The sequence below is a fragment of the Callorhinus ursinus genome, unplaced genomic scaffold (genome assembly GCF_003265705.2).
Source record: "Callorhinus ursinus isolate GAN/ISIS: 27379988/994484 unplaced genomic scaffold, GSC_fseal_2.0 scaffold11, whole genome shotgun sequence".
In the NCBI taxonomy this organism is placed as follows: Eukaryota; Metazoa; Chordata; class Mammalia; order Carnivora; family Otariidae; genus Callorhinus; species Callorhinus ursinus.
In genome coordinates, this window is record NW_027397073.1 from 35,030,372 (window position 1) to 35,042,646 (window position 12,275).

The 12,275-nt window shown below is 51.2% G+C and overlaps 1 protein-coding gene across 34 annotated transcripts in view; it reads left to right on the plus strand.

The window, feature by feature from the left end:
• The window catches only part of CELF4 (CUGBP Elav-like family member 4), a 296,354-nt gene that overhangs the window by 75,962 nt on the left and 208,117 nt on the right, over positions 1 to 12,275 (plus strand). For all 34 annotated transcript variants that reach the window (XM_025886536.2, XM_073898279.1, XM_025886539.2 and 31 more), the window contains exon 2: positions 49 to 131. In XM_025886536.2, the coding sequence (XP_025742321.1) occupies positions 49 to 131 (83 nt within the window). The remainder of the gene's footprint in view (positions 1 to 48; positions 132 to 12,275) is intronic.

A 12,275-nucleotide genomic window follows, 5' to 3' on the forward strand; every position in this document is an offset into this window, starting at 1 on the left:
CCCGGGGGCGCCCCACTGACCCTTCTCGGCGCTTGCTTCCCTCCCCAGGCTGCGCTTTCCTCACCTACTGCGAGCGTGAGTCAGCGCTGAAGGCCCAGAGCGCGCTACACGAGCAGAAGACTCTGCCCGGGGTAAGTGGCGCCCGCCGAGGCGCGAGCGACGGACGCGCCGACAGGGGGCGACTTCGGGAGGCCGGGCTGTGACGCGGCCGGCGGGGGGATCGTGGGCCCGGGCGCGTGCCTGCCTCCGCTCGGGAGCTCGCGCGCCGCCCCCCCCCCCGCGCCCCCAGAAGCCCGGAGGCGCGGGGCCCGGACGAGTGCGCGTGGGCGCCGGGCTCCGAGCTCGCCCCGCGGCCTCCGCACTGCGCCGTCCAGGCCCGACGGAATCCCGGGCGGGGGGCGAACTCGGCGGCGGCCGCAGAGCTCGGCCGCGGCTCCTCCCCTGGCCCTCCGGACGCCTCCGATCGGGTCCCTGTTCCGAGCTCTGCCCGCGCGGGCAGCCGCGGCGGGGACGCAGGCTGTCCTGTGTCACCGGCGACCGGAGCTGCCTCCGCCGGCCCCACGGGGCCCCGGGTAGCCCCGCCGCCCGAGCGCCCGCCGATCGACGTCGGACACGGACTGTTCCTGGGGCTGGGGTGGGGGCCGGAGCGGGAGGGGGCGCCTCCTTGCCCAGGCTCGGCGCCGCAAGTGAGATCACGGCGGTTTATTTAAGGAGCCAGCCCTCGTCTTTGATAAACTATCGCGCCTCAGCCCTGGTTTACAGCTTCTGTGCGGGGGAGAAGAGAATTATTTATGGCCCCCCTAACTGCGTGTGATATCAGCCGTGGCTATTATCGAGGCTAGTTCATCACCATAAAATAAGAAGTGTTCCTCGGGTCAAGGGTCTGCGCGGTCTCTCCTGTGGGTTCACAGAGATTGGGGGGTGGGTAGATATACGGCTCACCGAGTATCTAAAGATAAATTTATGGAAAGATGTGTTTGTGGGCATTATTTAAAGAATTTACAAATATACCGTGGTTAAGCTTATACAATGGGCACTGCAGGGGAGCACGTGTATCCTGTATGTATGCTCACCGGTGTTTACACATGCATGTTTACATTCTTAGCGAGCAAACCCGTATGTAAACACACGTTTCCATTTCTGCCCCACAGCGGGAAAGGTTAACCAGGTAGACAGAAAATGCAACCCTGGGTCGGGGCAGCCTTCCTTTGCATCAAAGATTCTTTTTTACCCATTTAGGGGAGGGGAGGGCCTTCCTTCCATTAAGACAGCCTTTGTATTGTATTTTGGTACTTGTGATTGCAAAGCACGGGGCTGAGTCATCTTAATAACATACCCGCGGATGCAAATGTATGGAAATCGTGCACCACACAGGTTTTTGTGTGGAGCCCGGCTCTGGCACGGTGGCCATTCCCCAGTTGGTTTTTTAGTAGCGCGGCTACACGAACATATATTATAGTAATTACTTTCTGGGTGCCCTCTGTAAGATGGCAGAAATATGCTCCACATCGCCCCATGTTATGTGTGAAGCATAAAGCCATATTGTAAGATAATCAAAGGCTTCTGAGAAAGGTTTGTGCTGATTAATAAAGTGTTTATGGTACTTTGTTTTGGGGGAGATTGTGATAGATATTTTAGAGCCACCCAAATGGAATAGAAAATACCACATTGTTTTGGGAGGCCCTTCATCAGCCCGACAGAGATTGCTGGGGAGTTTCGTGATGGCTAAAAGCTGGGAATTAGATGGGGAAACAGAAAGAGAAGGTGGGAGGGAGAGACTCAGGATTTTGAAGGGGGAGAGACCAGGGACTGGGAGAATTTCAGTAGCAAGTGTGGATTGTTCAGGGTCTAACATTAACTTGTGGTTGTTTATTTTACATATAATAGAATAGCTAAATGATGGAGTGTATTAGTTCTTTAATAATTTATAGAAATACTTTGATGTTGCAGTAATTACATTAAAGGTCACATATCAAAGGTAATTTGGTTGAGCAGCTGTGATGGTTTCTCAGAAGCAATCAATACCACTGTCCGTGGTGCTGATTTCACCAAGGGGCCTGCCAGATTAAAGCAGGCTTATTACCAGGCAGAAAGGCCCAGGGGAAATCAGGAGCACACTGGAGCGACGCGCCAGCCCCCCTTCCACCGATAATTAACACTGTTCCCCATAATCTGCGCTAATCCTTCATACTGGGAGATCCAGTGGCATTTTTCTGAAATCACAAAGACAAGTTGGGCAAGTTTGGGAGAAAGGACAAAAAGAAACATGAATGTATGTTGGGAGATGGGAGGGGTGAGGAGAAGACAATGGTGGGGTTAAAACATAGCCTGGAGTCCCCTTGCAGTGCCTGGAATGCCTGTTCTTTCTTCAAAGGCCTCACAGGGAGACTCGTGGCCTCAAAGACCTCATCACAATTCTCAGGGAAGGCACAGCCTGTAGGGGGAGGGACAGAGAGAAAAGACAAGATTGAAGCTCAAACTTCCCAGGGCACATTGTCTCCACACAAACCCACATGGAAACAAATGAAAAACAAAATGACCAAATAAAATTATGCTCTAAAGTGGATTCCAGAAAGCAGAACGGGTGTTATTATTGTTGGTTGGTTCTCTCCTTTGAGATCAGAGAAAGCGTGATGCTGGCAAATGCATGGACAGGGCCAAGCAAAATACTGTCACCCAACCAAATAATGGGTATTTCCACCAACTGAGACTGTGCTGCTGTTCACCTGTTTGGTGAAGGGGGTGGCAGAGAGAGACCTCTTCTTGTTTGGGGTGACCACATTAGGTACCCCAGTGAGTGCACTGTGTGTCTGACTAAGGAGAAAGCAATCACAAAAAGCACCTAGAAAACTGGTAACCTCAGCAATTTAGGCACTTTTCCAGACTTCAAAATCCATTAAAATCAATCCATTAAAACCAGCCCTCCACTTTCTCACTGAAAAGAAAAAGAGGGGAGAAAGTAGTGCAGGCAACCCATTCTGTTTCCCAGCAAGTTCCAGAGCTCGCCTGTCAGCAGCAAGGAAAACAGTACCATTTTTGACACACACACACACACACACACACACACACACACACACACACACCACCATCACTAAAAACAATAAAACAACAGAGGCAGAACTAGAGATGACCTTCAATATAGGTCCTCATTTGGGGACTGAGAAGGGAGCTGACATTTCTCTAGGGGTAAGTGAAAGCTCAGAAAACATTCCGCAATGGCTATTCTTAGAAGTCAGAGGTCAGTATCCCCGGGTACCAGCCTATCCAAAGTCCTTGGGATGGCTGATGGAATCATTCCTGCACCACTGTCACAAATGGATTATTGTTTTTGAGTTCGGCATGACTTGGTTAGAATGAGATTACTAAACCACAAAAGCTCATCAGGGTCCTTTTGAGCAGTATCTTCTGCCAGGATCTAGGCAGAGTGATTCCACTTTTCTGAACTCTCCATCTCTGTCTTCCTCACACTCTTGATCTCTCTTTCTTGGCCCCCTGCCCCTCTTCAGCCCACCCTCTTCCATATCCAAGATTTGTTCCCCTATTTGTAAGGTACAGTCAACATGGGACAGTTTCTCAATCCATCAACAAGTGTTTGCTGAGTGTGTGCCGGGCACTGTGCTAGGCATCCTGGCAGATAACTATGTTTAGAAAAACTCATCCCTACCCCTCTTGGAGGTTTCTATTAAGTTAGAGACAGAAGCCACACACATGCCAGAAATATCAACACTACAAGACAGCAGGTTATTATAAAATGGGTAGTGTGGACAGTTGCTCAATAACAACAACTAATATTTATTAAGCACTTACTATCCAATGGGCACGAAGCAAGCATGTTACCTGCATTACCTCATTTTATCTTCACAGCTACCCTATGAGGAAGTTATCAGGATTATCCCCCACACATGGAGAGACCCAGGCTTAGATTAAACAATTTGTCCAAAGTCACACAATTAACAAATGACCAAGCCAGGACCAACACCAGGATACCCATCTCTCTGTTTTAGCACTACCAGTTGCTTTCGGGGGGACCCAGACGACTATGGGGTATAGGAGTTGCTCAAGGGTTTTGTTCAGGATATGGGCAAGCTGGGGATAGAGAGTTGGGAGGAAGACAGGTATGTGAGATGAGCACAGTGGTCTGAGAATCAGCCTGGACACAAGGCATGCATGACAGGTCAGGAACTGTGAGCTGGGCTGGAGAGGTCCACTCGGAGACTTCCCTGGGGCCCGAGTGTGCACAGGGGACCTCTTGAAAGAATTCTGTTCCTTAAAATAGTCCCCTGCTACTTAGTCCCAGCTCCCGTGCCTTTGGGACTTTGCAGGCAATTGTCTTCCAGGAAGACCCCATCTGTTTCCGAAGTTAGAAATGTAGGGCCTCTGGGGAGAGACTGGATTAGGAAAACCAGGCAACATGGCCAGAAGTGGCCAGCACTTTGCTCCTCTGACAGCAGAAAGGGCTCCTCACCAGGGCTGCTAAGGGGGAAGAGCTAGGTTCAGTTAGCAGAAGGCCTGTGGAAGCAGCCAGAAGAGGGAGTAGACAGGGAAGAAGGGAGGAGAGGGAGCTGGCCAGGGGAGGAGGGGGTGGGGAGAGTGGGAGCTGTATCTGCTTGGTAAACATTAAAGTTCCAATTCACTAGTTAAAGATTGGCTTTTGTGCCCTCACTCCAGCAACCCGAGAATACAAAGCAAACCAGCACACTCCTCTCTGTCTGTCTCCCCAGCCTTGGGTTCAGCCCAGCAGACGTGCAACATCAAACATCACTGCCATCACACCTCCAGACGCAGGTCCCTGCAACTCAGGACCAGTCATTGCTATGGAAATTCAATGTGACCTTCTTTGAGTGTACCAGGAAAGATGTTAAAATGGAAAATTAAAGAACAAAACAAAACAACCCTAATTGGATTGCTAGCCGTCCCTCCCTGCCACAGCCTCCGGATGCCTCCTCTGTCGGTCTTTCCTTTGCCCAAGTCCCATCTTGCCTTCCATTCTTTCTCTTTCTCCCTTTTCTCTTTATGCATGTTTCCTCGCCCTTTCTCTCCCTTCCGGTCATTTTTCTCTTCCTCTTTTCCCCTTTCGTTTTCCACCCTTTCTTCACTGATCCTTCTCCCTTGCCTCTTCTGGCTCTCCCCTCTCTGCCCCCCTCCCTCATGCCCTCCTCGTCCTCCCTCTGTCCACCCTACCTCTGCCTGGACACCCTCGGACACTCTAGTGGGACCTGCTCCAGATTTCCTGGGACTTCCCTGATGAGGCCCATCTCCCTCCTGAAAACCGTGCTATGGAAGGAGCCATCCAATTTTATGTACAACTGTAAAGATGAATGATAAGTAGAAAGGATGCAGGCAAGAACAAGATGAATAAATTATAAAGGGCAAATGATGACAAACCAGGGGTCCCCAGAGACAGTGATACGATAACAGAAAGTAAAGACGAATTTATGATGGATGTAGTTAGCATGTACAGAGGCTGTTGATTCTTCAGGTTAGTTTTACAACTTCTAGTGATTGGCGCAATCAAAGCGTTTCGTTTTAGAGATATGATGGATTTCCACTTGTCTGTCCTCTGGGCCCAGTGTTGGTGTTTTTCTCTATGCAGTGAGCCTGGGTCCCGTCAGCACGTGCGTCTTCTCCCCCAGCCCCCGCCACCGTTATGTGTCTCTGCTCCCCATGGTGGGGTCGCAAGCCAGGTCCCTGCACACCTCCAGCTCCTCTGTCCCGCTGTCCTTCTTACTGAGTGTATTAGCTTGGGGGTTGCTATAACAAAGTACCACAAACTGGGAAGCTTACACAACAGAAATTTATTGTCTTACAGTTCTGGGGCTAGAAGTCCAAGATCAAGTTGTGGGCAAGGTTGATTCCTACCGAGGGCTGTGAGGGAGAATCTGTTCCAGGCCTCTCGCCTCATCTCTGGGAGCCTTAGGTGTTCCCTGGCTTGTAGATAGTGCTCTTCTATGGTCATCTTCCCTTTGTGCACATCTGTGTCCAAATTTCCCCTCTGATAAGGACACCAGTCATATGGCCTCATCTTAAACTTGATTACCTCTGCAAAGACCCTATTTCAAACAAGGTCACATTCATGGGTACTGGGTGAGGGTTAGGACTTCAACTCTTTGGGGGGGAAACACAGTTCAACCCATAACACTGAGAAATGGGCAACCCTATGGCTCTTCCATGGCAGGGAGGAAAAGTCTTCAAAAGTATTGGAGTCATGGCGGGGAGTGGGGGGAGGAGGGGTCCCATCAGTCCTTGCTCTGCATCTCGCCCTGGCCTCGATTTTTTCCTTCTCTCTTGGGGAAATGAATGACAGATCTTCCTTTTTTGCCCATATTTCCTAAAAGGAACTATTTGTCTGTCCTTTTACAGCATTGGCTCTTAACGGACAGCAGTTTTGCCCCTCAGGGGACATTTGATTTTGTCTGGAGACTCTACTGGCATTTAGTAGGTAGTGGCCCGGAAGCTACTAAACATCTTACAATGCACAGGACAGCCCCACAACAAAGAATTATCTGACCCCAAATGTCAGTAGTGCCAAGGGACCACAAGGGACCCTAGGCTCTGTGTTAGGGCCAAGGGTGGGTGGAAAACACACAATGAGGCCTTGAGAGGGAGCAGAGGGAGAGGGAGAGAGAGAATCTCAGGCAGACTTCCCCCACTGAGCCCAAAGGGACTCGATCTCACCACCCTGAGACCAAGACCTGAGCCAAAATCAAGAGTTGGATGCTTAACTGACAGAGCCACCGGGATGCCCCAAGCTTTCCTCTCTTTCGTTCACTGGTTCTCTTCACTTGGGGGACAAGCCCAGGGGTCCTTAGAGTATCAGAGGTGGGAGAGCTTGTTAAGGGGCGAAAGCTCGGAGGGAGTGATGGGCAGCAGAAGAGGGCAAAGCTCACTTCTAGGTGGAAGGTTGGCTGTTCACATACACTCGTGTATCTGTAGGCCACACGTGGTTCTACAGCTGACAGTGTCACCAGCGATCTCCGGTCATGGAATCTGTGATCTGAGTGAAAGGAGTTGCAGGTTTCCTTGTGATGGCATCTGCAGCCCACCCACGGGTGGGGTTTCTCCAGCTCTTCCCTCTGCAGGATCCCCATCCTGCCAGGAGGCAGATCTGGCAGCGTCTCAGACGGTGCCACAGATAGGAGAGCTGGGGCTGAGAGCACATCATGCAGGCGGGAACACCAGAGTTCCCAGAGGGAGGTCAGCAAGGCCTTACATCCAGAGAGCAAGTGCCAGACAGGCACCTTCTGTTCTTGCCTCTTCTCTTCCACCCCAGGCCGTGGCCCCAGTCCACCTCCCTTGCTTCTACCCAGAGCCTCTTCACTCCCCTTCCCACAGAGACATCTCCAAGTCCTCCCGCCCAGGCCTTTGCCTCCCCTACACTGCCCACACTGGCCTGGGTGGGAAGGTGTCCCCATGTTTCTGGCAAGTGACTCTTGACTCCAATAAAGAGTCATTACCAAATGGTGGGTTGCCACGTCCCGGCAAAGATGGGCAACCCTGGGTGATGATGGCAGAAAGCAGTGTGGTTCCTTATTCTTCAGTTATTCGTGAAAATACCTGTTGTAAAGAGAAAAGGGCTGAACTTCAGGGGGATGAGTTCTCTCAGGACCCCAGTTCATTATGGTTCAAATGTGTTTTGATCAAAGCCATTTGCAGTGTTCTCAACCAGACCACCAGGGGGCACCAGGCAAGGGCTCCTGCCTCCGATGGCTGAGTGGGTACAAAGCGTGTGGACTGGGTGTGCCCAACTCTGTGTTCAGCCCGGAGGAGGCAACGTGATGCCAAACACTCCACTCCACCCACTTATAGCACTTACAGCCTGTAGTGACGACACCAACCAGCTAGATGACTTGGGACAAGCCACCTGACCTTTTGGACCTCTTTCTTAATTCTATAATGAAATCGTATGTGCTTTATATGCTATGCATTGCTATAAATAATCCAAGAGTTATTATGAATAACAAAACAATGATGTGAGTGTGAAAGACCACAGGGTCCATTGCTACAGTAAAATCTGTTGGATCCTAATTCATATGTGAAATAGTCACAGGACAATAAAAATATAAAATGGTCAAATGTGTAGTTTGGACCATATGTCCTGTTACATTTCAGAAGATCAAGATGGGACACCTGGGTGGCTCAGTCATCAAGCGTCTGCCTTTGACTGAGGTCATGACCCCGGGGTCCTGGGATGGAGCCCCGCGTCAGGCTCCCTGCTTGGCGGGGAGTCTGCTTCTCCCTCTCCCTCTTCCCCTCCTCCTGCTCATGCTCTCACTCTGTCTCTCAAATAAATAAATGAAACGTTTAAAAAAAGAAAAAAGAGCAAATGACCAGAAAGGGCTCCATGGAGGCGAGACAGAATCTAGGTGTGTGTAAGGGAGGAGAATCAGAAAGGCAGTAAGGAGGGAAGACTTTGGGGAGCCAGGAGTCTGAATTTTCCTCCCGAGTTAGGGATGAGAAGATTTTCCTCACACCGCTGCTCTCCAGAACCTCCAGCCCATACAGCCTGCAGGCCCCAGTCACAGGCAGATGAGTCACCCTGGTATTCTGCTCACTCTGGGCATGGCTTCAGGCCCCAGCAATCCCCAGTTTCCCTCCTCTCTGGAAAAGCCCACTTCCTGCTGCTCAACCCCCACAGTCTTCCCGGGCTTTAAGACTTAACATTAACCCCGCCTGACTTCCTCTAGCAAGCTCTCCCAGGTTGCTCTAAGCCACATTGCTCTCCCCCATGTCTGAGCAGAGTCAAGAACACTGGAGTCTAAACCCTGGCTGAAGTGTGTATCTAGGACCAGCGTATCAGCATTATCAGTGTGCTTGTTAGAAATGTGGTCTTGCGTCCCACCCCAGACTGAGTCACTGTTAAAATGCACTGTACCCCACTGCATTTTAACAAGATCTCTGGAAGATTCATGTGCACAAAAATTTGATGGCCACTGGCCTAACTTCGGGCTCTGAAAGATAATGCCTTATTTTGAATGCTCCCAGAAGCAGACTCTAGATAAACATTTGAGTGCAAGTGGTTTCTTTAGGTAGTGACCCCAGGAAACATGAATAGAAAGTGAGGAAGTATGACAGGAGGGAAAGAAGTCAATAAAGGGTGTGTTATCAGGCAGACTAGCTTTCACTGTGAGTGGCACTTCGTCTCACTGGGGCCTCTAGCCCCAGTGTGGATCACAATTCCCAGGGTCACCCACCCAAGGGGTTAGGAAACTGGGGTATTTATATACCAATTTCCACCAGTCTTTGGTTGAGAATGTGTGCAGGGATCATGAATTCCCCAGCTCTCCATGGCTGGCCGCATGGTGGGCAGGAGTGGGCGCCATGGTCCAAGAAAGCCCCCAGACAGCAAGTGCAGGTACTGGCAGTTGGAAGTGAGGCCAGGGTCATTGCAGTGAGGAGAGCAAGAGGCTGTGGGCAGGGCACGGCCTGCATTTGCTGCAGGTCCGCTCTGGCTCCTGAGTCCATACTCCCGAATAGGAGGGAAGACAACAGAAGCCTGTCTCTCCAGCCATGATGACAACTACCATTCACTGAGGGCTCACCATGTGCCAGACACATTGCAAGGATGATCCTGCTTCTTGGTCAAGACAGCATTGCACAGGTGCTCTCGAGGAAGCGTGGCTAGCACTATCTTATGGAAGAGGACACTGAGGTAAAGGGGCTTCCTTGGGGTCATGTGGCCAGGGAGAGGTCTGGCTCCAAAGCCCGTGTACCTTCCACTGAATTCTGTGGTACCAACTGCGTGGAAAACCAGAGCTTCACAATGGGCAGGAATAGTGTTGTCTTCCTCAGTCCCTGTCACCTAAGGCCAAGATTAGGCTGTTCCCACAGGGGGTTCAGGCACCAGTGCTAGAGCCCCCGGGGGCCGTGTGAGGCAGGGCAGTGGCCCTCTAAGTGTCACCACATAAGATACCTGCCTTTAGATTGGAAAGCATTACTTTTTTTTTTTAAATGCATTATTTGTTCTTAGTATTTATTTATTTATTTATTTATTTATTTATTTATTTATTTTTTAAAGATTTTATTTATTTGACAGAGAGAGACACAGCGAGAGAGGGAACACAAGCAGGGGGAGTGGGAGAGGGAGAAGCAGGCTTCCCGCGGAGCAGGGAGCCCGATGCGGGGCTCGATCTCAGGACCCTGGGATCATGACCTGAGCCGAAGGCAGATGCCCAACGATTGAGCCACCCAGGCGCCCCGGAAAGCATTACTCTTATGTGGAAAGCAGTATCAGATTCCAGCTTCAGCTCTGCCTGGATCCTTACAGTATGCCCTTAGGAAACTACTTAAACTCTCTGAACCTCAGTTGCAGTGACTATCCTGTCAGAAATACATTTGACTTTGGTGGCTTCACAAATGGAACTTGGGTTTTTTGCATAACACAGAGTCTGAGGTTTGGCAGCATAACAATGTCAGAGTCTCTTCCCTCCTGGTTATAAAATGGCTGCCGCAGCTCCATGCATCGCATCCACAATCAAGCAGAGTAAGCCCAGCTGCGTCTGTCCCTTTTATCAAAAATGCAAAAGGTTTCCCAGAGGCCCCTCCCCAGTAGATTTCAGTGTATGTCTCATTGGCCAGAATTGTGTCCTGTGGTCACCTTAGCTGCAAGGCAGGCTGGGAAAGGGGATTTCATATCGGCCATGAAAAAAACCCTGTACTTTGGTTCATGAAGGAGAAGAGGGGCTGGCTAATGGGTAGGAGCCCGCAGAGTCTGCTGCCCCGCCCTCATAGAGAGGGGTGCGGGGGTGCAGAAGAGCAAGCTAGGCCAGAGTAGCAGCCCCACCCCACACACATGCAGGGTTTGCTTGTATGAGGAGGCTGAGTCAGAAAGAGGAGTTTCGCAGTGTGTTCCAGAGATGTTTCTTCAACATGGCACTGCTAACTCAGCACGTTTTGTTTATTCAACTACTGACATGGTTTCTAATTCCATGGGATTCGTAGTGGGGGATGAAGATTCCAGCCCCTTATTTTCATCATCTGTGTCTTCCTTGAACTTGTATCTTTCTCTGCCTCTGGATGTGGCTTAAATATTAAGGAATCAAAGGCCACTGTGCCTACAGACAGCTGTCCCCCATCACAGGCATTCCATGGCCATTGCCCCCCCACACACACCCCTTTGTCTGCTGCCACAGTGGGTGCATACCATCTGAAAGTGGCCCAGCCAGTTTTCAGGGCTAGCAACAATGGTGACAACTTTATTTTTCAAAAACTGAAGCACAGATTTCTGGCCTGTTGTAGAGGGATGTGGAGTGAGGCCGTGGGCTCAGTGCAAAGCCTGCCCAAGAAATGAGAACTTACCCTTGTGATTAGCTTCAGCTCCACTGGACTGAGCTGGGAAGGAAAAGGTCAGCGATGGCCTCAGGGTGGGCCTGTGCTTCCCCTGTGGCCTCTGCCAGCCGTTTGAGGAAGGCCCACCAAGCCCTCCCCAACCCCCAGTGGCAGGAGCCGTCCCAAAAGGTGAGCCTCTAGCCACAGAAGTGCTCAAGCGGAGTCCGAGTAGCCTAGGGGTGGAGGAGAGCAAGGCAGGCCGTTCCTACGTCGGATCAAATCACTCCTAGGTGAGCCAAGATCCCATGATTTTCTCCCTGTTTTACTTGTTTCTCCATCATACAAGGTCCCACAGCTCCTGTCCTAGTCTGAAGCCCTGGCCAAACACCGCTGTCCTGCCTGCGTGCCCCAGCCTTGATCCAGGAGGACGTGCTCATGATGACTCTGCCCTCCCAATCTCTCCCTTCTCTGAAGGCCCTCAGGATTTAGAGCCCACCATGCCACTGGGCAGGCTCACACCCCGATTTCAGCCAACCCAGCTCCACCACTCTGAACTGTGTGACCTTGGGCAATTCATTTCACTTCTCTGTGCTTCAGCTCAACCCTGGGATGCCAGTAGTGCCTTTATCCTGGGCTGTTTCTGCATAGTGTGAGGTGCTGCCTGCAAAGCCCCGAGCTCCCTGAGTCCACGTAGGAAATGTGTGATGGTCTCTCCGTGGCTGTGGCTATCCTTGCGGCCACTCTCCCCTCCAGAGGGGCGGGTCTCCCTGCTTGGCCCCTTTTGATCCATCCCCACCCCTGTCTGCCCTGGTCTGGTGGACCACTGACCCGTGATGCATAGCAGCAAGCACCCCAGCTGCATAGCTTAGTACCGGGATGGCCACATGGGGAGACCCACAAACCCCAACGAAGGGAAGCCGAGTGTGAGAGTGGCAGGAACATCCCTGGAGGTTGCTGGTCCTCTCCCTGCCAAGGCCTGGCTGTGCTTGAAGAGAGGGACTCAGGATCAC